This window comes from Echeneis naucrates, chromosome 8, assembly GCF_900963305.1.
Source record: "Echeneis naucrates chromosome 8, fEcheNa1.1, whole genome shotgun sequence".
NCBI lineage: Eukaryota > Metazoa > Chordata > Actinopteri > Carangiformes > Echeneidae > Echeneis > Echeneis naucrates.
The window spans coordinates 13,848,721-13,875,437 of record NC_042518.1 but is presented as its reverse complement, the minus strand read 5'-3'; the positions used below and the strand labels follow the sequence as shown (position 1 = coordinate 13,875,437).

The 26,717-nt window shown below is 41.3% G+C and overlaps 2 protein-coding genes across 2 annotated transcripts in view; one reads left to right on the top strand and one right to left on the bottom strand.

Annotated features, from left to right (window-relative positions):
* The first annotated feature begins 4,244 nt into the window (after positions 1-4,244).
* Positions 4,245-7,489, top strand: pex12 (peroxisomal biogenesis factor 12). Its single transcript, XM_029509060.1, has 4 exons — positions 4,245-4,426; positions 5,221-5,347; positions 6,002-6,537; positions 6,651-7,489. Exons 2-4 carry the CDS (start codon positions 5,225-5,227, stop codon positions 7,051-7,053), a joined length of 1,062 nt encoding a protein of 353 aa, XP_029364920.1. The 5' UTR covers positions 4,245-4,426; positions 5,221-5,224; the 3' UTR covers positions 7,054-7,489.
* Positions 7,490-7,688: 199 nt separating this feature from the next.
* Positions 7,689-26,717, bottom strand: part of hdac5 (histone deacetylase 5) — a 32,276-nt gene continuing 13,247 nt past the window's right edge. Inside the window, exons 9-28 of the mRNA XM_029507642.1 lie at positions 26,238-26,336; positions 25,627-25,738; positions 25,371-25,478; positions 25,065-25,258; positions 24,868-24,986; positions 24,579-24,774; positions 20,054-20,165; positions 19,437-19,570; positions 18,779-18,899; positions 18,517-18,566; positions 18,326-18,433; positions 18,154-18,209; positions 17,956-18,043; positions 16,747-16,866; positions 15,583-15,680; positions 15,186-15,304; positions 14,926-15,059; positions 14,279-14,360; positions 13,976-14,156; positions 7,689-13,054 (exon numbers count right to left, since the gene is read on the bottom strand). Of these exons, the coding sequence (XP_029363502.1) occupies positions 13,015-13,054; positions 13,976-14,156; positions 14,279-14,360; positions 14,926-15,059; positions 15,186-15,304; positions 15,583-15,680; positions 16,747-16,866; positions 17,956-18,043; positions 18,154-18,209; positions 18,326-18,433; positions 18,517-18,566; positions 18,779-18,899; positions 19,437-19,570; positions 20,054-20,165; positions 24,579-24,774; positions 24,868-24,986; positions 25,065-25,258; positions 25,371-25,478; positions 25,627-25,738; positions 26,238-26,336 (2,271 nt within the window). The 3' untranslated portion in view covers positions 7,689-13,014. The remainder of the gene's footprint in view (positions 13,055-13,975; positions 14,157-14,278; positions 14,361-14,925; positions 15,060-15,185; positions 15,305-15,582; positions 15,681-16,746; positions 16,867-17,955; positions 18,044-18,153; positions 18,210-18,325; positions 18,434-18,516; positions 18,567-18,778; positions 18,900-19,436; positions 19,571-20,053; positions 20,166-24,578; positions 24,775-24,867; positions 24,987-25,064; positions 25,259-25,370; positions 25,479-25,626; positions 25,739-26,237; positions 26,337-26,717) is intronic.

The window sequence follows — 26,717 nt, the reverse complement described above, 5'->3', positions numbered from 1 at the left end:
TCAATATTTCATTTATTTTTATTTTAAATATGCAATTTTGTGTTATTTGTATTCAGAGCATATTTATGTGTAGCCAATAGTCCAAAGCTGTACTTACTAACTAATTAAGCAAATGTTGCTCCTAATTCTGTTGGCTTGTTAGCTCTTTTGTTATTAGAGACATATAACAGTTTAATGATGTCTGTGACTGAAAATGTATTCCATAAAAGTGGAAGGTCTACTGTGAAGAGGGCAGGTCGTGTTTATGTAAAGACGTTGTGGCGTCTCAAAGGCTTGTGTGCGTCAGTGGTACTGTACGAGTTATGCTGGACTGTTGTGTTGATGAATCAGAAGACAAAGTACCTTTAAACTGTCACCTGTCATCATGGAGTCATGCATTTTTTATCCGCATCACTACGAGCAGGAGAGGGCTGACAGAAACATGGAGCATGAGGCTGGAGGAAGAGGAGATGGACTTTGATGGCAGACGGACAGCTACCTGTATCCAGATATATAACGTAAGCAGTTGTGCTCCAGACGGAGCTCTCTGAGCGCCGACAGACTGGCTGAGAAGTCGGCAGGAAGAGATGTCAACTGGTTCCAGCTGAGATCCAGCTTCTCCAGGAAGGACAGAGAGAAAAACGCCTGTGGAGGAGAGAAAGAAGCATCTTTAACATCTACTGTCTTTTAACTTCCCATTTTTTTCCTCAACCAATATCCTTTAGCGTCTGCTCCTTCAGTTCGACAGCCTTCTGACGCTTTAACCGAGTTTTCCTCGTCTACTCAGAATGAACTACCATTTCCTTCTCTCACACTTCTACTCAGATCGACAGTTGTTGGTGGTAACAAATCATCTGACAACTGACATTTCCAAGTCTTCCTCTCCCTTTGTTACCGTGTCATTGCAACTGCATCCAATGTCTCCGTACTTAATTCATCTTTTATTCTTCAGGTGACTGTTCTACTACGTTCAATCAGCTTAATTGTTTTCGGCACACAATGTTTCTATTTCAGCAGTAATTTCCAGTCTGTTATTTCTTAAAGGCCACATCCGTTTTTTTCATTATTTACATGCAAATCTGAATTGAACGTTTTAGTGTATACTTCACTAATGGACTCTTTCTCCTTAACATGTCCATATGGCGTGGGTTATATATAGGACATGTCAGCAAACATTTTGACCTCTACTAAACTAGAGACAGCCTCAAAAAAAGAGTAAATATAGCCTTCATAGCCCACAAAGACTTTCATTTTGCGTCACCAGCTCTGCTGCCTTTGCTGCTGCGCTGTAAAGCAGAGCCCCTCAACCAGCTGAAATACAATACTTACATAAAAGCGTAGCATTCACACTCACACTCGGCGTTGTTTCGTGCCATATCATTTGCATTACAAGTGCACAACTTTTTTAATGCAACCCTGAACGGAATCATCACAAAGTTCATGTGATTCCTCTGGTTTAATAAATCTCAAACTTCAGCTCATTGGGTGATTAATCTCCAAATCACGTGAACTACACCTCAACTCCTTTAATTATCCTCTCTGGGGGCAACCTGATATCCAAGTGTTTTGGCCTCATATCCGAGGATGCAAATGGTCTGGGAACGTAAGACTCAATCTGACTTGCCATTCTCCATCCTGCGTTCTATGCTATAAACTATACACTATACACTCTCCCATGAGAGTGGGTGAATGACACAAGAAGTTCAGCTTTAAATAACCCTTCCTGTGACTGAACTGTTTCTTCAAATCTGAAAGTGCTTCAGCTTCAATGGTAACTCTCCTACAACACCAGACCAGCATGGAATTGACACTTTCACACATTTTATAGGACTCCTACTGTTCCTTCCAGTACCTGTGGTTGTATTTCCTGTATTTGGCTGTTTGCCATCACCAGCACCCGCAGGGACCAGAGTCCGATGAAAGCCCGGCTACCGATCTCAGTCAGATTGTTTCCCCCCAGCTCTAGCAGCCATATGCCATGTGGGAGGCCCCTGGGAACATGCTGGAAGCCACGGCTGCGGCAGTCCACCAGGTCAGCGTGCTCATAACAAATGCACTGCTGCGGACACAACTGCGAGCATTCGGCCGATGGAAAAAGCAGTGGAGGTGAATAGAAGGCGAAAAGAAGTAAGAGAAGGGGCAGAAAAAGAAGACACATATTTCTCAGAGGGCAGTTGGTTCAGCGGAGAAGAAGCATAGAAAGCTCAATGAAGCTTGGTAGTTTAAGCTTGCTCTTCTCTCCACCAGGCCTTAAAGTCAACGTAGACCAACCTGAAAACAAAAAGCAAAAACAGAGAGGAGTTCTTATCCTACATTTACCGCATTAAAATGTCTCATATATAAAGAGCTTGTAGCTCTACTTTGAATGACCACATGCGCTATCTGGAAGCTTCCCGACAACATGACTGATGAGTGAAGAGTTTAGGGGCTGAAACCAAAACAACGACTTTAAACTGGCTACAAGACTCCGTACAGCTGAGGGGCAAAGGGGTATTCTTTGTGGATTTATCCCTTTGAGCCCCTTTCCTATTAAACATTAAAATTTATTGATAGTTAAAAGTTCCTTGTTGAGTTTTCAAACCACGTCGGATCCAGTGATTGTTCTGGATCTCCATCTGACAGGAAATTGGTGGGATTTTTTTTTTTTTTTTTTTTTTTTTTCAGAGCAAAATGTGTGTAACAGGCCTCAAAGATACATGAAATGCCTTTTGTGACATTTTTTTTAATTATTTTTTTTAAATACAAATATAATTATATAATTATATAATTACAGCCATCAAGAGCAGTGCATCAGATAGGATTAAAGTCAGCAAACATTTCCTTGACACAATCTAAAAGCAACAATAGCATTTGTTGAAAGTAACAGGTTTTTTTTTTCATTATAACCATTTTTAATATCAATAGAAAGTGACACTGGAACATACTGCCAAGAAGCAGAGGATAGTAATCATTTTGACAAAGCACTTTTCACTCTCATGTAACCAAACAACTGCAAAAACATTTCTAATATGAAATCTGACAGCCAAAAGCAGTGAAGCTGAAAAATCACACTGAAATGAAAAAGGCAAATAAAGGAAATGAAATGAATGAAACAAAACCCATTCGGTCTTCACTGACCTCTCTTACTGATGAGGAGTATAGATATCTCCATTATGGATCCTCACCTCTTTCATGTGCTCGAAAAAGTCCTGCAGCGATGGACAGGGACGTGATGGGTAGAGACAGAATGACAGACAGTTGTGCTGTTGTTGCTGATGCTGATGAAGACTCTTAGTGCAGTCAGCTGTGTCAGTCATCCTCTAATCCTCTCCAGTCACCAAATGTTTCCTCTCATCCAATAAACTCTGGCGGTTCGTCTGATCGTCTGATTTCACCATGTTTTGGTTTCTGCCCCCCCCCCCCCCCCCCCCCACCTCTCATTTGTTGTTAATACCATCAAGGAGCCTAGCAGTCCCTCCATCTGTCTGTCCCCATGACTTATATATTATATAAAGACAGTTTCTGTGTGTGTGATAGATGAATAAGTAGATGGACAGAAACATTACTGATTTTACCACACAAACTGATGAGTGCTGTCTCAAAAAGGGCTAGATGCTGGATGCTAGTCTAGATTCATCTCTTTCTCTCTCTCTCTCTCTTAAAACAACGGTTTGCTAACATCAAACAAGGGCCTCAGTTCCCTCTAGCCAAATACATATGGCAGGGATCTCATGTGAATGTGTCTAACAACATGGGGTGATCTTTAATAATAACAACAATGATAATGATTGATTGATCATTTATCAACTATGCTCATGATACAAAAAATATATATTTGTTTGCACAAAGTACATCTTCAGACTTATAGTAAAACGCAAATATAATATGATGAATACTGGTTCTTACCTGGTCTTTGATCAAAACCTTCCTGCAGTACCCAAAATACACAGTTAGAATGTGTTCATATGATGCCAATGAAAAGAAAAAAGAAAAAAAAAAGATATTTTGCCACATATATACAGATAGAAACAGAATCAGCTTGATGGGAAGAGAAGGAAGAAAAAAAATTGTTATTTTGAGGTCCACTGGAATATGCATGTTTATAAATATGTGGGTTTAGAATTGTTAGAAATAGAAGAAAACTGGGCTTCATAGTTGGCATTGAATTAAAACGTCCCTCCATATTGATATGATCTTTTTTTTTTAAGGCGGATTTTTAGAGCCAAGAATCCCGGAAACGGCCAGATATTACGTACATCTACGTCATGACGTAACCAAGTGCGGAAGTGTGGGTTGTTTATGAATAAAGAACTGAAGAAGTGGAAGATGGACAACAGCAAGTCCCTGTTTTCTTGCTGTAGCCTGAGGAGTTTTTAACATGAGGGTGTGATGTTGACGGAGCTCGGAGAAACATCACAGACGCCTTTCTGCTAACTTCCAGCTAACGGCTAGCAGCTAGCACACGAAGGTACGCTGTCAAGAGTTTGGCCACATGGCCGCATGAATTAGCTGTCACTCTCAGTAACCCCCTGTTTGTGTGTTTGTTTCTATACATCCTTGTCATGATCTGACTGACTTAGCTCTTGGTTGTATCTGTGAGGTAAACTTTCTCTTTACTGTCAGGTGACAGCCTCATTAACGCTAATTCAGTTCACTTTCATTGATGTTGCACGTACATGAATCCAAACACACTTTCAGCTGCCTCCATTTTGTCAACAAGTCTGTGACATCGTGAAAGACGTTATTCTGAAAAAGAAATGTTGTGGATGTCAGCGTTTATTTAACAGTTAGATTCTGCACATTAATATTTGCATCTCAGAATGTGCTTCAAGTCAAACATCAGTGGCAGGTGCACGTCGGGAGAAACAGATATAGATCCCATGGATGCGGTACAACATGCTCTTCTGATGTAAACAGAGCAAACAGCAAGAACACACAGAAAGAGAGAGAAAGAGAAAAAAACAGAATGAGAGAAAAAAATATTTGCAGTTACAGACTAGTAAGAACACTGAGGAACCAGGTGATCTCTCCTGATCTGGAGGAAATATCTTCTGTTCAGTGTGTTGCACTTGAAAAGTGTAATTGAATTACTTAATTTCAGTTTCTGACAGCACTTTGTTTAAACTGAACCAAATAAAACTGTTATAATGGGCCATGTATGACCAAGCTGTAACAAAAAGCTGAAAGGGATTTGAACATACATTTACACACAAGACACACACGGTGTCTCACTCTCCATCGTTTTGTGTTGGTTCGGTGCAGCGTCATGGCTGAAGCCGGAGCTCATCTCACCTCCACCTCTGAGAATGAGCAGCCGTCTGTGTTTGAGGTCTTGGCGCAGGAGTCACTAATGGACGCGGTCAAACCCGCACTGAGACACGCCATCAAGGTGAGTGCCAGGTCAGACTGTTCATTAACCAATCGCAGCCTAGCAACTGTGGGCGTGCATGTCAACATGACCTAAATGCTTTTGTCTGTCACGAAACGTGAAACCTTGAAGGTTAAATTGTGTGTTTATCTCCCGTGATGGGAATTGCTAGCACCTTTATTGCCCCTGAGAGGTTTGCAGCAGTCATAAACACGGTCAATACAAATCATCCAGAAAAATTAATATGAGAAAATAGACTTAAGTCCGTTTAACATGGAGTAGATTTGATTATATTATATACTTTATATTATATACTTTTTATCCCATCTGTCCTGGGAACATCTGGGATCCCTGAGACGGAGCTTGAATTCCCTGCATCTGAGGATGGACAGATGGATCTTTGCTGTCAATATTATTGTTATCATTTGTTAATTTGTGGTGATTGAAGTCATTTTTGCTGCTTTTTTTTTTTTTTTTTACACAGATTGTAACACAATCATGTCCATTTAGACACAACAGTGACAATCCATCATTTTTCCTCTCACCAATTATTTGTATTTTTTTATTTTATTTTTTATGGATTATAATACACCAATCTGTGTATTTGTTTAGCAGCTTGCTGTAGATGAGTTTCAACCTCACTTTTGTGGATCCTAACATTCTTCTCCCTCTCAGGTTTTGGCAGAGTCCAACCCGTCCAGATTTGGTTTTCTATGGCGACGCTTCGATGAGCTCTACCTGCTGCTGGACCTCCTCCTCCAGAACCACTTCCTGTCTCACTGCAGCGCCTCCTTCTCAGAGAACTTCTATGGCCTGAAGAGGGTTTCAGCATGGAGGGGCTCCTCAACGTGTCTGGGGCTGCACAGGAAGTCACACTGGCGATCTCTTCTTCTTCTATGCCTGGCACCTTACCTGAGGGCCAAGCTGGAGGCGACGCTGGCGCAGCAGAGGGACGAGGAGGACTTCTCCATCCAGCTGGCCCAGTCTAGGAGCCGGAGGCTGTACCGGGCAGCCATGGCAGCGTACCCATACATCAGGTCAGCTTGGCAGGTTGTGACCTTCTGCCAGCAGCTACTCTTTATCTTTGGAGTATCCAGGACCCACAATCCTCTGCTGTGGCTGGCCAGGGTAAGACTGGCAAGGCTTAATGCCCAAGACATCAGGGACATGGAGCTAATGAGCAGCAACACTGGATACCCAGCTGACAGGAGGTGAGTCTCTTAATGATCATAGTTTATACAATTTACATTCTCAATGAAGGTTTGAAAGAAATGCTTCCAAAAATCTCAATCCCACCAGCCACAATGCATTGTTCTATTTGCAGCCTGGTGCAGAAAGCATGGTGGCTGATGTCACAGGCAGCGAGGGGTGTAGCTGTCCCCATCTCCACCTCCTTGTCCCTGGGGGTCTTCTTCCTGCAGTTCCTGGAGTGGTGGTACTCTTCTGAGAACCAGGGAACTTTGAAAAGCTTCACCACCCTGCCGGCTCCCCCACCCCCGCTCCACCTGCAGGAGGAGCTCAGCTGCGGGGACAAGCCAGGCCCCGACAGCAGGACCTGTCCTCTGTGCCGGAGGCCACGCACAAACACCACGGTGCTGTCCACCTCCGGCTTCGTATTCTGTTACCACTGCATCTACATGTACGTGAAAGCAAACCGCTGCTGCCCACTCACCAGATATCCCAGTGAGCTGCAGCACCTCATCAAGATATACTCACCAGAGAGCTGACCCCCCTGCACCCACCTCCTTCTTTAACGCAGCAGACTGTTTTCCTCTGAGCTCGATGACTCACTGTGCACAGAGAAGACCGCAGGGCACACAAACCTGCTCTGTGTGACTGCGTGCTGGGACTCGACTCACTGGCCAATCGTGACCTGTTATCAGTCTGTAATTTATTACTCTTGTACTTATCGATCAATATTTTTTGTTGTCACAGATGATCAGATTTTTTTATTCTTTTTTGTTCTGTTCTGTGGCAGTCACTGGTGAGTCAACTGGAGGCTCAATAAATTATCTGTAATTTTAATTTTATTTTTAAATTTGACATAACTTTTGTTTGAAAATGACAATTTATTAATAAAAGTATTTTGTAATCATTTTTCTTTTATCACCTAAATAGTTTTAGATAGGTTCTCTGCCGGCAAGCCTTTGCTTCAGTTCAATTGGATGTGAGCAGTTGAGCAGTTTGTAACCCAAAGGAAGAGACACTAGATGTTTGTATGCATTTCCTGTCTGTACGCTATGACAGCATATTCTGGCTATATTTTAATATTCAGCAGCTATATGAACACTGGGAAATGAAACGGTGAATTGCTTTATTGAGTTTCCAGACAAAGTTTAACAACAGGCCCACTTAAAAAAAAAAAACAACAACAACAAAGAAACAGATCATTTGGAGCAACGTCACAACATTACAGTGAGACTAATAAAAAAGGGCTTTGATAAAATGTCCACAAACCCTGAAATGAAACTGTGAAGAATCACAAGTCATCTTTCCTTTTTAAGCTCTTGCAACAGAATTCATCAACAGGAAATCAGGACAAGAAGAAGGGGGGGAAAAAAAGACTAAAGGTCCAAAAAAGGGACAAGTATAATCATCAATAATAGTCACAGTAATAGATTGCTCGAATAGCGTGTATTGCACATGTGTACACATATATGCACTTTTATATACATGTGAGTCAGAAAGAATTAAACACATGTTGTCTCGTCGGAACAGGAAAGAATCTGGATAAACCGACAGCACGGACAGAGAATAACCAGGAATGTGCTTGTGATCAGTTCCAACAGAAATATGCATTTTCAAATTGTTCAGTCTCAGCTGGACGACAGGAAGTTCCTCCCCTCGAGAGCAGGAGGAGGGAAAACAGAGAAGGTGGCAGTCGCACTGATACTGAACCTCCTCCGTCCCACAGCAACCACACACACACCCCCAACCCCACCGTTAACCAATCACAGCAGGACACAACAGTTACACCACAGTATCAAACATATCAAGAAATATACAGTATTAACTCATGTAGCAAAATAGTCTGAGTGTGTGAAAATGTGCGTTTCACCTTCGTGTGGGTGGTAGCAACAGTAAAGCTGTGTTGCCTCTGGACTGAAGAGGCCCCCTGACAACACAAACCATCATGACTGTGTCAACACTGTCCATATTGGTAAATTGTACACAACAGAAACTCCAGCAGTGCAGATGGTGTTCTACCTGTCAGTAGGACTCAGGACCAGAGCCCACGTGGCCCTTGATGACTCCTCTGAACCTGCCTCAGAACCAACCAAGCCACAACAGGGCACCTGAGCGGCCTCTTAAAGCTTCACACCACAACCTGGCAGCAGAATAAGACCAAGCAGCAACCACCATGACTTAAAGAACCAGTTTGGCCTGTTAGAACCTAAGTGACAAGATCTAAGTGATCTCAAGACGGTGGACGAATTAAAAAAACAAAACAAAACTGAAAGAAGCAATTATTTTATGTCTAGCTTTTCTGTCATCTTTGCTTTTTACTGGATCATTTCCACCCACGACTGTCTCAGATCAGCAACTGGTGCCATTAAGACATTGTGGAAGAAGGCACAACAAAATAGTGTAGTTAAAACAGCTCCAGACAAACCTCAAGCGCGTTTGGAAAACCATTAATATGAGGACGGTTCACAGTCTCCTCATGAGTCTCGGGGGGGCGGAAGTTTAATTGGGCGGTTAAGACGCACTGTTTGCATTTCAATTTGCAGCTCTAAATGTTCACTGACAATTCACATAACAGCAGGTGGACGGAAAATCACCTCTATTTCACCTGCTGAACGTTGTGGCTTCTCCTCTTACTCCAAAAAGACACTAATGTTTGTCAGGGAGTGAAAACACAATATTCATTATCCCTCATTGCATATAAATCTCTGCAGTTATAGTGAGTATGAGTATGGCTGGTACGGAAAGTGGAAATGTTAAATAAATATTGCAGATTGTGTAGATTTAATTTCACTTAGTGATTTCAAACTGTGGTTTCTCTAGTGCCACTAGGTGGTGCCAATGTGGATAATGCTCATTTTCATGGAGAGACAAATCCTGAATAGATTACTTGGTGGGGGTAAATGAAATATAATCAGGCATTTTCAATGGGTTGTAACTGTTTAACAGCCAGACTGTGGTAGTTGCTGCTTGTTTCAAGCTTGAGCTTGCTACCATGGTCATTTTTTTCTGTGTTGACTTAACCAGCATGTCCTCTCTGTCTGCTGCAGCTTTCATGGACAAACTGGCCTCAGTGTTTACACTGTTACACAAAGACTACACAGCTCCATCACCACAACACATGCCAAACAGTGTTCAACCTCATGTGGAAACACCTCCACCTGTGATGGAGGATGGAATAGTCTGCTGTGTTGCCGTGGTAATGCTGAGGCCACCCTCCCCCTCCTGTTGCTGTCCTGCCAGTGTTGTATTGCTCTGAACAGATGAGCTGTCACACAGCAGTGTTTCAGTGTGCTCCACCTCTGTGGCTTTGTGTCCACTGGACATCTTCAGTGACTTCCAGTCTGACGTGATTGTGAAAAGTAATGCTGCTGTGCTTTAAGGTAGAAAAATAATGCTGTGAAGGAAGGAAGCTGGAGGTTGGAGGTGGCCTAGCAGTCAAATACCACTGAAAGGTGGTTATGTACAATGCTGGCCCAATTTAGGGTTTTTGTATTTCCTTTTTTTTCCCAACTTAAACATACATTTTTCACACAAAGGAATTTAAGAGGATTAAACATTTATATGAAATTGAATTTTTAAGGAGGCCTGAGGGTCCTGTAACAGATTCACTAACTGAGCTGCAGCTTTTCAACTCCAGGATGTAGCATTAGTATATTGTGTTTCTGCATTTTCAATGGGTAGCCTACTGTTAGCGTTTAATTAATACTGATTTATCTGTTTGACCTCGTGTAAGCAATGCTGGTGTGAGGATTGTTACATATAAAATGATTATGTCGTCCAGTATTGCCCTGTCTGCTAACTCAGACGTTTCACTCACTAGGTGATTCATTGGCGCTGAACCAGGAAGAGCAGGACTGTGGGAGCGCTTCTCACAAGAAAGAAAAATGTTTTGAACTTCACATATCACATAGATTCTCATCAGCGCATGGTGCTAATGCAGTCTAGTTTGAGATAACCTTAACAAAACCAGTTACCATGGTAACTGATTTGGTTGACTGTGAAGCTTACCTCTGCCACCTCCCCTCATTACCTTACCTCATTCATACAGTCGATACCAAATTGCATATTTGATATTAGTTTGATCACTTTCATGATCAGTTAGTTAATTCTTTAACCCTCAGTCTCTTTCCCAACAATGCAACAATATATTTTTTTTATCATGACCAGGTCACTGAGCTGGTTAACGTCAGCCAGCAGTTGCTTTGTATCACATCTGGCTGTTAAGGTCCAATGTAATTCTCTCAGCTGCAAATGCTCCACTAGTAGCTAACTGCTGATCAATGGCTGTGAATGACCCTCTTCATGTTGGCTCTGTACCATTCCCTGACCTGTCCTCTCTTGCAAATGTAAGGCCTCGGGGCCTTTAAGTTCAGACCTTGTGCTGGTGGAATCCTGAGAACACCCACTTCCCGTGCCATCTTTTATTTTACAAGGTTATATTTAGTTTAATGGAGCAGGTAAATTATCTGACCTTCCCAACTTACACTGTAAGACCATTTAATCGTGTGAAGCAGGTTTCTACATTTTCTGCATCTCTCAAGTTCTCTTAAGTTTGTAAAATGTCTGAGCTACAGGAACGAGCAATCCTAGAACTATGATATGTGTTACATTTTGGGGCTAATGAATATCACAAGCCATGGAGGGGCTAGCTAACTGCCTGTTGGACTACAAAAATACACCATCACTGGAACATCCTCTTTACAGTCATGATCTGTGACCTTTACGTCACTTGCGCTGTTTGCCTGTGGAAAGCAGCGCTGCCTGCCAACAAGTGCAACAATGCCAAACTCCCCCGCCACCACCATATCCAGCCATCCTCAACATCTGAAAAACAGGCACACAGCTGGCAGCCTGATGACATCAATGCTTACTTCCTTTCAAACAGCTAAACCTTTAAACATTAATTCTCCAAATAGAATATATTCATGAATCCAATCTGATTGGATAAATCACTGTTTACATAAATATATATGTGTGCATAATTATATGTGTGTAGTGTGTCTGTATATTAATGTAATATGTGATGTATGTGTATGGTTGTTAGTGTGTGTGTGTGTGTGTATATATGCATACATACACACACACACACACACATAATATAATTTTGTTTTTTTTATACAAAAAGAGAAAGTATTTTGTTATTTATACATATGTGTATATACAGATATAGAAAAGAGACCAATCTCAGTCTGCAACCGTGAGCAACAGGACAGGGCAGGGTTTACACCAAACAGGTAATTTTACAATTGAAAAAAAGTGTCCCAAACACATGCCACAATTCCCTCTATGGAGGAAGGGGGCAGCACTCAGGTCACATGACACAACAACGGGTGAAAGAAAGAGAGAGAGAGAGAGAGAGAGAGAGAGAGAGAGAGAGAGTGCTGATTACGAGGTGGCGGTATGAAGCGATGCAGTACATAATAATTACATGTGTAAAACAATGAATACTGCTGAAACTGAGCTGATCCTGAGACACTTTCACTAGATTCAATAAAAGTCTGATGGAGTATTATTATTATTAATATTTGTATTAATATTCAATTAGATTTTTATTGGCTATCTAGTGTGTAATGATGGCTTTCGAGGCTTTTCTTCCTACAGAAATAAAAAATTTTAAGTTTTTTGGGAAAACCTGACAAGAACATTGTCGGAGAAAACAATTTAATACAGTTCTAATTATTATTATATCAACCTTGTGATTCTCTCTCCCTGTCACTGTTAAGATTGCTAAATAGTGAGATAAAGACAAATTAAGGCATCCAGATGAAGAAACAACGACCCAAAAATGAACTGACAGACTGAAAAAACAGCAGTGTGTTACTGTGTGAGTGTGCATCAGTGTGTTTCTTCAGTCCTGATTGGCTGGTAAGTTTGCTGAGGTGCTGCGGCGGTGATGTTTTGTGGTTTCTGATTTGAAGTTTTTGTTTATGTGGACATAAAAAAGGCACCTAGTTCCTCCTCCTCCTTTGCTCGTTGAAAAATTGGTTCTTGCTCCTCCACCCCTTGTTCGCTCAGCCTGTCTCTCCGGTGTACCCATAGACACACAAGAAGACAAGTCGTCCACTTGGAGTCTGATCTATGATGGGATTCAGATGCAGGCTTTCCACATACATCTTCCCTCGGCAGAAACAAAGGAGATTGGATGAAATAAAAAGACATAAGAATCACGAGTGGAGGGGAGGAAATTGTGCTATATACAGGTGGTAAAGTATAAGAGTTACAAGACGCGTATCTTTGCAGACACTCCCCTCCTCTGGTTTCCATGGAAAGTAAAAACAAGGCTGCTCCTGCTTGGGCTGAAGAACTACCAGAAAACAGCTGTCAGTTTTTCAAAGCTTGTCATTCTCCTGCCCAGATAATGTTCTCCTCAATGACACAGTTCCACCTCGTGTACGTGCACCTGCACAAACTCCATGGAGGAAAAAGAAAAGCAAGAGGAAGAAGAAGTGCTAGAAGGAGGTTCATGTGGAGTTTTTGTGTGCTTCTTGTTTAAGTTCCTCCTACAACACAGGCTCTTCTTCCATTGGCTCCTCTGTGGACCTGTGGGCAGTTCAAATATCCAGTTTAAGAGCATTCATCAAAATGTGTTTGCTAGCGTTAAGACGCTATCTGTCACCTCATAGTCTCGTTAACTTGACTATTTCAAAGTTTTCTCTGTTGCTTAACACAATTTTTTCCCGAGAGAGGAAAATTGTGATTTTTCATTGAGTTTGCTAATCTTTGTGACTGTGCTTCTCTTGTGCAGTTGCTAAGCTTAACATTTTAGCCAAATGCTTAATGTCAAATGCATGTTCTTCCTGAAGACTGTCTGCTCTTCAGGAAGTTTCATACTATTGCTTGAAAGTTAGTAAAGCATCTGTCTTTAATGTAAGAGTTTACTTCAAGTGTTAAAAGTTCCCACTATTTCGTATATGCATTAATTATATCAGAATTGGTTTACATGCAGATGATACTGGATACATCCGTGAAAATAAAGCATAAATGTTAGCTTCACTAACAGCTAACACCTCGCAAAACATTCAGTAATGCCATGTTGTGAATAGTGGAAAGAAGCAAAATCAATTAACAGTCCTGTAATGTTGAAGTAGAAATAGTATTGTTAAATATATCAATATAACATTGGTAAAGAAAAGGTAAAAAGATGAATAAATTCATAATATGTGCCAAATGATAGATGATTTACAAAATTTACTATCAACTATATTTGGTAATGATATTATTTACCATAGAGTGCATCTTTCACACAAAATAAACAAATCTGTCTGCTGCGTACTGGCTTTTCAGTGAGGTTAAACCAACAACCAATCGCTCGCTTGCTCTTCTTTGTAAAAGGTTTGCATAGAATCTGAGCAGCATCTTAGGCTAAATTAACTGATGTGTCCTGTGTGTCTGTACCGAGTCTTTCATATTACTTCAGTATGCAATGAGGATGTCAGAAGGTGACCATAGTGCTCTCCTGACCTGCTGGTTTCTGAGCTGTCAGGAACAGAGCCAGGCGGCTCCACATCAACACTCAGAGAGGCCATGGCACTGACCGTCTCTGCCTCGTCCTTCTCTGACTGGCCCTTAGCACCAAGGGGACCATCTAATAGCGAGTGGCTGCTTGTCTGAGACAGATTCTGGAGACAAGACCAGTGTTTACCTGAAGGGACAGACACAGATTCGCAGAGATGAAGGATCATGATATGATGCATCTAAATAATACTGCATATATTTACTATGTGTGTGTGTATGAGTGTGTGTGCGTGTGTATAGGCTTCTTACTCTGGATCTCGATTACTCTCTCCAGTGAGGCACAGGCTTTTGGACATGGCTTCTCCTGAGGCCACTGAAACACAGAGTCACACTGGGAGAGACAGAGAATGTATATCAACACAAATGCATGAAATCAACAAATTAAAATCATGTTCAAGACACACCATTCTCACTTTGAACAATCTATCACTGACCTGTGTCTAAGTATGGAGCTTAAGTCGGAATATGGTTAGCCTATCTTAGCATTAGTTTGGCCCTCCACACTATATGCTAATGCATTAAGCTGCATTTGGTTTTATTAAAAGCTGTTATTTCACTGGCCAAGCATTTGATATCTTACAGCACCATCATATCACTGATATCAACATCACAAATCAGTCAGTGATTAAAGGAGCAAAGCTTAAGTCCGTACTGTAGAAGAGAAGAGACAGTAGTATAGAGAACAAACCAGTAATATTTAACTATTACTTTAGCATTCAAATATTTCCATGTCGTGGCACTAGCTGTTAACTAAATTTTTATTTTTTTACATTATTATATTTACATATTAAGCTATGAGATGATGGATGATGCCTCCGGTTTAAGAAGCGCCATCGTGGTTCAGGTGTGAAATGAAAGCATGAATAATTATGGGTGGCAATCTGACTCTGTCTCACCGTGTCTCCCAAGAGCGCAGAGACGCAGGCCTCTGATGCGTCACAGATGGCAGTGAGGTCATGACCGCCTTCCAGCGCCATAACAACCCGCCCACCCGCAAGTTCCATCAGCAGCTGTGTTAGCTGACCAAAGCCTGCCAACACACACACACACATTGCAACTAAAGACACAATAATTAAAATCTTAATACAATCAGATAATTGAGATGGTTATCAAAAACTGCCCCTGTGGTTGCTGCAGTAACCACCACGGTACTCACACTTAGCGGAGACATTGTAGCCTCCCAGAGGAGACTGATGACCCTCAACTGCGTCGAAGCCTGCGGACACCAGGACCACATCAGGACTAAACTGCTGGGCGATGGGCATCACCACACTCCTACATACGAAACACATAGACAATGATTCTTCCTTAGGTGTTTTCATGCTGAACACACAGTCAAACTTCTCTCCTTAAATTTGAACAGAGGAAAACTAAAATTATTTCTCCATAAGCATTGATTAAGCAAGGTGAACAGCTGAAACATTTTCAGCACATGTAGCAGTATGTAGCTCAGGTTATGTGCTAATGTCCTTCCACTGACTTCGTCACAATGTTACCATTTAGTAACAATAACAACATATATTTACTCAACATTCATTGGTAATAGTGTTTACCGAAAGGCAGTAAGGTACTCCACGTCGCCCATTGGGGGCTCCACTCCTCCAGTCCAAGCAATGTTCACGTTAAAACCAACACCAGCACCTGAACCCACCTGCAAACAGGGAGGCATGGGGTAATTATTATTAGCTCAATGAGTTTTTGGTTAAAAATGTTGGTTCAGGGTAGGGTTTAGTTCAATTCATCCACTTGTGATGGTTAGTGTCAGAGGTAAGGGTTAGGGATGCATGAGAGTCCTCACAAAGACAAGAGAACAAGTATTTGTGGGTCTGTATTTGTATATGCCAAATAATGACAACCAAAAAAATTTTAACAAAAAAGATATTCTCAACAGGGTACAGACTCTTTGGCCACGGGAGGACATATTAGATCTGCTTATATTTACACTATCTCCTCTGCTACAATCCAGCAGATGGCAACAATATAGTAAAAAACTGCTTTAAGCATTGAGCAGAAAATAAGAAAGACAATATCTTGTGCATATGAAAACTCAAATTCCTGTTGCATTTATGATTAATTTAAATGCTTATATATAGATCAACTTTCTGCCACCATAGGTTGTTTTTTTTTCTCCTAAAGACTAATTATTCTGGGTGATAACAGATGAAGTCAGTGGCAGAGTTGAGCTGTTGTATGTTTACTTAAGCAAGAGGGATGCACATTAGTGTCAATGCATGAACAAAGGAACACTAAAAAGAAAGATGGGAAGATCCAGAGGAGGATTTTCAACAGGAGAAGGGGACACAGCAAGAGGAAAGAACTTGAACATCTCTGCTTTGATAATCATGTGGATGGAAATGAATTTGTTAGGTCATTATGACACACAATCACAACAGCAGCATGTCTTAGCTGTCATATTTCAAAAGGTCCCTTCAAATGTGGCTGAGAAATGCATCCTTCAAAGGCTCCAACAGGTGGATCCTTCATGGCCTAGGTAGACACTAATAGCACAATAGCTAGTCAACATCCCACAAAACAAACTAACTGGATGGGCATTGCTGACAAAAATCAAGTGACTCATTTAATTTCAGCCTTGCAATCTACAATAACTGCCAAGGGACATGCTGTCATAGACCACATTTTCTATTCATCTTTCATTTCAGATTTTTGATGTATCACCTTTACTTTGTCCTTGTGCGCATGTGTTTGCATGTGTGTACCTCCTCAGGAGCTCCACTGCCAGGGAAGAAGTTTCCATTATCATACCGATGGAGAGAGATGTAAAGGACGTTGGGGTCACTGTAGAAGGCCTGCTGGGTGCCGTTGCCATGGTGAATGTCCTGCAGTGACGGGTCAAGGTGGCATCAGAGAAAACATCAGTGGGATAGTCCAATACAGCAAGTCTAGACACACAAAGTCTGTCCATCATTTTATCCAGATTAGTCCTGCCTGTGTAATGGCCTGGTCAGAATGATCAGCTTTTGTATCACAAAAGCTGTGAATGAAGACCGTCACAGGAAAAGTAGTAGAACTGATGCTGCAGACTAGTTGCTTAAATTTTTTAACATCATCAAACCACTGTTCAATCAATCATTGCATAATTGTGTGATACAGTTAAATACTGTTCAAACCCAAAGATTGTTAAAGAAACTTTAGTAGTGGTTCCAAATATAACTACTGTCAGGCTAAATTTTGGAGGAAGTGAAAATCCCAAATGTTTTGAATATGGTGACAACTTCGGCAGTGGAACAAATTAATCAGGCACAGATGTTACAGTGTGTGGCTGAGGACATGAAATATCTGGCCATTAAATGAGAACTGAAATCAAACCAACTACTTTTCACTACGGTTTTATCTCAAGTGTTAATCCATAAAAGGAAATATTTTTTGTTTCAAGACAAAAGCAGTTTTACATCTCCTCTTTCATGCTTCTCTCTAGAGCTCTTGTAACAACAGGTCAGTTAGTGAATCAGAAGAGAGGCTCTGGATCTGTTTTTTTACATTGGCTGACTTATCACTAATAAAATTTAAATAGACCAGACTTCAGCTAAATGGTGAAGCCACATCCACCAAGGGTGGATGATGGTTGCAGGTGGGAGGAGTTTGGAGCAAGGCTTAGGGCAGTGACTGCTTTGGTGTGACATTACAAAGTTCCAGAAATCCTGAGAGCTGGTTTCAAGGCTCGGTTTCTGAATCTAGGCTGTGATAATTTCTCTGTGGACTGAGAGCTGTGATACTTTCACTGTGTTAATAAAGAACCTAGACCTGATTTATGATCAAATACTACATGGGTGTCTATCTTTACAGAACAAGACACATTTAGGATAGTAACTGGCTAGTTTGGCCAATTTCTTACAAGGACTAATTCCATCCCTAAGTTATCTGTCCCCCTTCCCGCAAAAAAAAGTTTTGTGTGTATTAGTACTCACCCAATCCACTATGAGGATCTTGCCCACTCCCAGTTTCTGTTGCAGCAGCTTAGCAGTGATAGCAACTGAATTGAAGAAACAAAAGCCCCTGTTCACACACAGACACAAAGAAACATGCACAGACGGACACATATGTTTAGTCATCACAAAAATGTAAAATATCAGGGTTTGTAACAATGATATTATGGGTGCACTTACATGGCAGTGGATTCCTCAGCATGGTGACCTGGTGGACGCACCACTGCAAAGCCATTCTGGTGGAAGAACAAGCACAGTAAAGTTCAGGTCACACGCAAGTCGTTTTTTCGCGTGTGTGTGTATGTTCAATATTTAAAGTTGAATTCTTCACCTGAATATGTCTGTGTCTTACCTTGAGCTCCCCTGCCGCCACTCTGAAGGCCAGCTCGATGACCGAGCCAACTGCCATGCGGACCGCTGCTGATGAGTGCATCTCATTCCACACTGTATCACTGTCCACCTACAGTAAGCAGCACAGAGCTCAATTCAGGTCTTAAACACAGAGAGACAAAACAACACCAGATACAGTGAAGAAGGTCTCACCCCTATTCCACCACAGGGAAGAACGGCGTACATCTTCTGGCTGATTGGACCTGAAACAGCCAATCATTATCATTCATTACAAGTTACATACATGCAAAGAAAGATTTATGAGTTATTGGCATGGATTGTACATCAAATACTGAATTTAATTTTGACTTTTTCATAGCCAGACAGAGAGAGAGAGACATACAGACAGAAGCAGACAGAAAGACAGACAAACAGACAGACACAAAGGTAGAGAGGCAGGCAGAGAGACAGCTACCCAGCAGCTTCTTGTGGTCCAGTTTGTGTCGATTAAGGGGACTGGTTCCATACAGCAGAGTGTGAAACTCTGAATGAACAGACTGGATCTCATCCAGAGACGCTTTACGCCCACGAATCCTCTGCTCACACACACAGACAGAGAGAGTCTGAGCGAAGCTTTGCATTTTTAATTCACACTTAAAAAATATACAATGGACATTTAGAATTAACTGCTTTTAAAAAAGTATTAATACAGAGATATAAACTGCTTCTTTGATGCATTACTGGAGCAGTGATGTGTTTAAAGATAATAGGAAGATCTGTTTACAGTAAAAGGTGATGAAGTATAGTGGCAACAATACTCACTTTCACTGGGAGGTGAATGTTCCCAGTGTATAGCATTACACTGCTGTGAGTACAACGGTCCTGTTTGAAAACTGGCAAGTCTATATATTTGTGTGTGTTTGTGGTATTCATGTGGTGATCTATGCCCCAGTTAGACTTTTATACTTGGGGAGATCAAAGGGCTGTTTGAAAGTTAAGATCTTACTTAGATTTAAGGGCTTTTGATGGTGGGTTAAGGGGCAAGGGAGCGTATTATAACAACATCGGTCCTCACAAAGACAGAGGTACAGACATGTCTGTGTGTGTTCATGTGTGAGTTTGCCGATGTGTACCTCACAGCGGCCCAGCAGCCCCGTCTCCTGCAGTCTGGACCAGATGCTCTGCACTCTCCCAGCATGCTCTGGGTGGATGTGAGCATTACCGCATACACACTGATGCTTCAACATCAGACTGTCATATACTAGTCCTGGAGACAGTGAGAGAGAGAGAGAAAGAGAGAGACACCGCAACAAATGTCTGTCAGTGGACCTCCATAATGTAGTAACAAGTAAACACCACAAGATGTCAATGGCTACAAGTGCAAAATGTGATGGTGTCCAGCACAAAATAACTGATCATCAAAACAGCTGCAGAGCTCACATTAATAAAAGTACTTACAGAAACTTAGCAGCTTTGTCGAGAAAGAGTTTTTGAAACTGTAAGGATACACAAACATGGAGTCCTAACACAAAACATTAAAGGATCTTAATTTAACATGATCAGTTACACTACTTTAAAATGAACGGTATTTAATTCCGTTCATCTGCTTTATCCAAAGCGTCTGCCAACTAAGAGTCAAACCTATGTTGCTAGGCAACAAGCATCGCATCTTACAGTGAGTGGACTGTCACTGCTGATGTCAGACTCCCATTCACACAAATCAGATGAGCAGATACACAAAAATACTAACCAGTTGTAAAGAGATGTTTGATGGGATTGACAGTAGATGCAGGAGAGGACTGTGCTCTTCCCAGAGGCCTGTGGGACAGTGAGGACTGGAATACACCCAATTGTTGCAGGGGCTGATGGGAAGGGAAGTACAGACAGGATAAGAAAAAGTTTGGATTCATAGCAGCAGGATACAGTAGAAATCAGTCCCTGCAAGAATGTGGCACACGTGTTTGTTTGCGTGTAGTGTGTGTAATGCTGTTAAACATGAAACAGCTCCTATCTATCTCGCTGTCATCAAACCCACACACTGGAATGATTAAGTTGCTAAATATCATTCATAAAAATGTGCTACACCGCAGAGTGCGAAAACATGCTATATAAATGAAGACTGACAGATTGATTGATACATTGCTTGATTGATTGATGGGTGGCTGCACATTTTATAATAATAACCATGGTTATTTCCTGACACTTTGACTGACAGTCTTTAAATTTCACTGATCACCAGCCTCCGCAGAAAGTTTGTGTGTGATAAGGTTTGTGGAAGCACAGCAGACACACATGTTGTGTGGAATCTATATATAGGGAGTGTTGCTGTGCTCCCTGCTGCAATCTGAGTGACTCATCATGTGTGGGTGGACACTAACACACACACGCACTTGTAGATGTACAGACAAAGGGACACACACACAGAGTAGTGAGTCCAGTGGTTGAGTCACCAGCCGGTGATGTCACTGTAACGTCAACAATTGTGTATGTATGTGTGCGAGGTGTGTCAACTCTCACAGCTCAGGTTTGTTCAGACAACAAGTGTCCATTTGTGGGTGTGTATATATTCTCATTTTGACAGTGGTCTCAGGCTGTCCAAATAATTTTCTTCTGATGAGTCACCATGAGCTTGTGTGTTTTTCACTGGAGTTAATGTTATCACAGGTTTTAGACTGATATGTTCGACCCTCCTCTCAGGTAAAAGTAGACTTCTCCAAAAACATCACCCAGAGTGAAATCATGTCAAAGGTGTACTGTACTGGGTGTGATGAGGCAGAAAAATAAGATCAATGAAAAAGCTCTTGGTTAAGTTTTATTTTGTAGGCTTAACCTGGAGAACAACATATGACCAAAACAAAAGCAGGCAAAAAAATTTGTCCAGCTGATAGTATGTCATATATGCTGTTTGTTTTACTTTGGCCCCCGTTCAAAAAGCACCTGAGGAAACTAAGGGAACCAAGAGATGGACTATAAAAAGACCTTCAAACATTCACACAGATGTTCAGTGGATAGCAGATGGTATGCTATTACTTCACAGCTTCAAAACTGGCAGCGTAGCAACAGATTTATTTTTATACCTTATGGGGTTGTTATGATGAACAATTGCATTTCAAAACTTACAACTGAAACAGCAGTTATCTTGTGTCCTCTCTTTGGTGATATCATCTCTTCATTTTTTTCCCCCCTTTGTTTTGTTTTAACTGCTTCACTATTTTCACAAATTAGCTGCTAACTTTGCCCATTAATTGTTTGGTGACAGCGGGGGACATTAAGAGCTCTTTCTTTCTTTCACAAGGAAAGATTGATGAGAGCAGTGAGAATGAGATAGCTCAAGGCTTATGTTTCTGAGGGCCTGGGGCCTGCCTGTGCAGAGTTTGCATGTTCTCCCTGTGCCTGCGGGGTTTCCTCCGACCATCCAAAGACATCATGTTTGGGTTAACTGGTGACTCTAAATTGTCCGTAGGTCTGAGTGTGAGTGGTTGTTGGTCTCTGTCTGTCTCTGTGTGTTGGCCCTGTGATGGACTGATGGCCTGTCCAGGTGTTGTTATGATTCTGTCAATTACTGACAATGGAGAGAGACTTAACACGTCCACCATATATATATATAAATAAAAGTCTGTTTTCCGGTAGCTCAAGGATTTTCTTTTATAGCACCAAGACAAGGGCTGGTTATCATGGTCCACACAATGGTAACATAAACATGATCCAACAATGATACTGCCTTCTTAAAATAGCAGAGGAAAGAAGTTCTGGTTACACTTTAGCCTCACTTTGCAAAGTCTAGTATGCTGGATATCGGAAGAATAATGTCTGTGCAATCAACAATCAAAGGTGTGCAGCATCACAGCTGCATGATGTAAAATAAAATGTATTTAATTATATGTGACAGCAGGTATGTCATGTGATATTATGAGCTCAGTAAAGCTCAGGATTTCTATGAGTAAAAACTATTTTTGCAGAGGTGAAATACACTTGCAGCAACATCTCAGGTTTGGACTGGAGTCACAGGCCAACAGTCTGCTGTAAGATGAGTCAGTTAGCGAGAGCACATCTAGCAAACATCTGCAACACAGCAAACAAAGAGAGAGAGAGAGAGAGACAGAAAACAAGCAGGAGGCCGTCTGATGATGCATTTGTATGATTCATCCCACTGTGGGATGATGCTGCGCAACTAGAACCCTGATCTTAAGACTCTGCACCTTACAGCTGTTATTCCCAACAAATTCTGTCTGACATACCCCCCTAATCAGGGATCCAGTTCCCTTTAATCAATACACTCAATATGCCCCAAATGTGTTTCAAGTGAACATTCATCATCATAATCATTTCAAATGTTTGCATTATTTATATTTATTTATGTTTGCTCACTATTTAAGCACTTATGGACTTACTACAATACTTTTAGCTTTTTAACCTACTTTAACTTTTAAGCTAGCTTGTTAACTGCTGTCACTCTCACCAAAAATACATGGCTTTGATGTGGCTTATAGGACTCCTGCTGTCTACAGGCAGATATCATCTTTTTGATTACTGTGACAAGAAACCTGTCGTCCTATTTGGATGTTTGTTGTCTCTCTTATTTTATGACTATATTTCTTAGTTAAATAATTGAAGATGCTGCACTACTGTATTTTCCTTCATCATATCTGAACATCTTTATCCCGTGATAAAGATGTTAATACACTATATTCTGTCAGTTAAAATGGACACAGGTTCCAGGGCTCTAGTTGAAAACAGACTTAGAGCAGTGTTGTGTGGATTCATACTCTAGTATTGATGTTCAACTCTCATAATAAAATATTGACACTGGAGTCAGTCTAAACTAATTTGGGTAGATATGTAGGCATGAAGACATAGCAGAAAGTTACTTCTCTACTGCAGAACTTATTTCCCAACTGTTGTCAGGAACTACATCTACGGCTGTGTTCAGGAAAACTATGGCTGTGTTAATGCTCCGGCTGCCAGAATGCAACCCGGCACATTAACACACACAGCTATGAGAGTAGCAGAGTGAGAGTGATGGCTGGATCCAAATAGCTTGTTTACATTCTTACATTTTAAAGAGAAAATATCATGTTCTGAAGGTGGTAACACTGTTTATCGATACTTTGAATATCTATTTTTATGTTGCCACTGAGAATTCCAATTAAAAAAAAGAAAGATAATCTGTGTTTTAGTGTCATTGTGTGACTATAATGTGAAACTGCCTATCTTTTTAAAATGTATCGCTATTGGAAATACCACCTTTTGTTTTACTTTTACTTAAGTGTCTTTACTTTTGTATCAAATGGGAATTAAAATCAGTGGTATCGCACATCATGGGAGAAGGGTATGTAATTAGGGCATGTGACTAGCAGACTGTACCACAATTGGTGATATGTCTGACAATCAGTCAGATAAAAATCACCCTGGACAGGTCACCAGCCCATCACAGGGCAACACACAGAGACAGACAGAGACAAACAACCACTCACACTCACACCTAAGGGGAATTCAGAGTCACCAGTTAACCTAAAACTTATGTCGTCGGATGGTGGGAGGAAACTGGAGTACCGAGAGGAAACCCGCACAGGGAGAACATGCAAACTCCACACAGGAAGGCCCCAGGCTGGGAACCAAACCCGCGACCTTCTTATTGTGGGGCTACAGCACTAACCACTATGCTACTGTGCTGCTCGACCCAGTACTAACGCATAAAAAAAAATTATCAATCAGCTGTATTTTACTATACCCTGAGTTTAAACATGAACGCTACAGAATCTGAACTAATCTGAAAGTTAGTCATGAAAAAGGTCTTTAAATAAATAATACTTCTGCTGAAGGGACAAATAGTAGCTTTTTTGCTTAAGGTCTGCAAGACACTGTTTGAAACAAATCAGTTCTTCTCCACCACTCGATAACTTGATTATTTGCCAGCGGCAGCAAAGTGTACCTTTCTGTGTATGCTACCGTTATAGAGGAGCGAAGAAGTGATTGCTGGGAAAACCACCGTATTTGAGTCTAAATCTATGGTTACTTAATAATTTTTTGATGCCAGTATTAGGCAGTATCCAAGTTGCTAGTATCAGTATCAGAACAACTCTGAAATTCAATTTTATCCACATTAGCTGAATTACTTTTCCCTTGTTTCCTCATTTGCTTGAATCAACTATATCAACTGTCATCAACTATAGGTGGATACTAAGAGTGTAAAGCTACTGAGAGAATGTGATGTTTTGGGCAAGTTGCAGCATTTTTAGTTTCTACAGAGTAAAATTTGATGTTTACACACAAACCTGTGCATAGCTCCCCCTTTCCTCTTCATCACCCTCCCTCAGCTGGATGACTTCTTCATCCTCTTCCTCTTCATCCAGCTCACTCTCAGTACTCTCTCCTTTCACGTGCATACCCCCACGGTCTTCTTCACTCTTCAAGTGCACAGAGAGTCGCTCAGAGGAGGGTGTGCTGTCGTCAGACCCCTCCTTCTGCAGCCTGAATAGAGCAATATAACAAACATTGCAGACACAGACAAACAAGACCACTCAGTCATCAACACTGACTGATCTGTTGACAGAAATACCACACCTGTGAGGGCCCACGCCGCCGTCATCTTCCTGCATGTCATTGGTCTCTGTTAATTCCTCCTCTGTCTCCTCTGGGTGAGTGGGTGGTGGCCTAGGAAGTTCAGCCCCTTTCGACAGCATCTACACACACATAGTAAGTAGTTAGTATGTGAAAGTGTGTAGTTTAAAATGTTTGTCTGACTGTGTGAATATTTGTACCTTGTAGTGTTTCTCCAAGAAGTGCTGGTGTTGCTGTTGAACCACCAGCTGCTGAAGGGCCTGTGGGGACTGGGGCAGTGGTGCACTCTGGGTACGAGCCAATGGGCGATGGCGAGGCAGCTTGTTGACTGCCCGCATTCCGCTGGACACGCCTCTCTCTGCAGTAACTAATGGCGACTGGCTGTACATGGGGACTGAGGATCATGGATTGTGAGTTAGACACTATGAATAACACTGGTATCATATTAGCAATATTGTACACGTGCGTGTGTGTGTGTGTGTGTGTGTGTGTGTGTGTGTGTATACCAGCTAGCATAGCTGTCTGTTGTCTGGCCTGTTCCAGTAGTAATACGTGTTGCAGTAATGAGGAATGGGCAGAGTGGGAGCTGGGTGTCTCTGCATCATGACCCACGCCTACAAAGCAGGACTTAAAATTTACAAGTTTGTAGAAAATTTAACTTAAAAAAAATATATATATCTATATATATATATAGATATATATACATATTTGACAATACAGTAGCATAACAATTAAAGAATGTTATTTGCATCGAAAACATACCTGCAGGTAGGGAGGATGTGGAGAGGAACTTCCCTGTTAAGGCTCCACCGCCTCGTAATGATTGGATAGCTTGACGCTCAGCCTCTTGTTGGGTGGACAGTTTCTGGGGGGCCTGGAGAAGGAGGAGGCGTTAGTTACCATGGTTATCACATAGTACACAGTTAGATTTTTTGGGTTTTTTTTCCAAGTAAGACATGTGCACCAGCCTTCCAGCAATAATTATGAACCTGATGAGCTCTCACTTGAGAACAAATGGATGGTAAATGGATGGTAAACTGATGGAAACTTGGTTTCAGGCAACTCTCAGAATTAACTGACCACAACTACCTATTGGTGTCATATTCTGCAAAATACAGTCCTCATATCAGCTGACGGAAATTATTAGAATGGACTTAAATAGCAGAATTTTAACATTTTTAACAAGATGAACTTGGGGTTGCAGAGTTAGTGAAGTCCTTTCCAATGAGTCTAACAAAAAATAGAACCAGTGGCCAGTGTTGAACATTTTCTCAAATGCAAAAACGCAAAATATGCAAGTGGTCATTTTAATTACTTTCTGCAGACACTCATGTTGCATATGTGCAGCAGATGTTTGTGTTAAGTTGACCAACCGTGATGTGTGTGTTTGCAGGGAGTCCCAGGGAAATATTTGGAAGGGAGGGTGAGGTGTACAGACTCAGAGGACTCAATGTCCCATCAGCCCCGAGTGTCTGATGGAGAGATCTCAGCTACAGAAAAACAGATACACAGAAATATGGGCAGACTGGTTAGTTAAAGTATATAGCTTTCTGGAATATCTGACCCTAACCCAATGACAAGCACTGTTATGAACATTTGCTGTAAGCACTGACTGATAAGTGCTGATTCCATGAAGCTATATTAGCCCTGAAAACCCAGCAAAATGCGTGATGTTTTCAGTTTCTGCTAGACTGGATGTTAAACACTGTACCTTTATCCTGTTTTCTTAAGCCCCTGTCATCAAATACACATGCACAAACTCATATTTTTGATTCTGCCTTAAAATTGCAACTCTTGATACATTTTTTTTTTATACTAGGACTATTAGAAAAATAATGCCCTATGTCCTCACA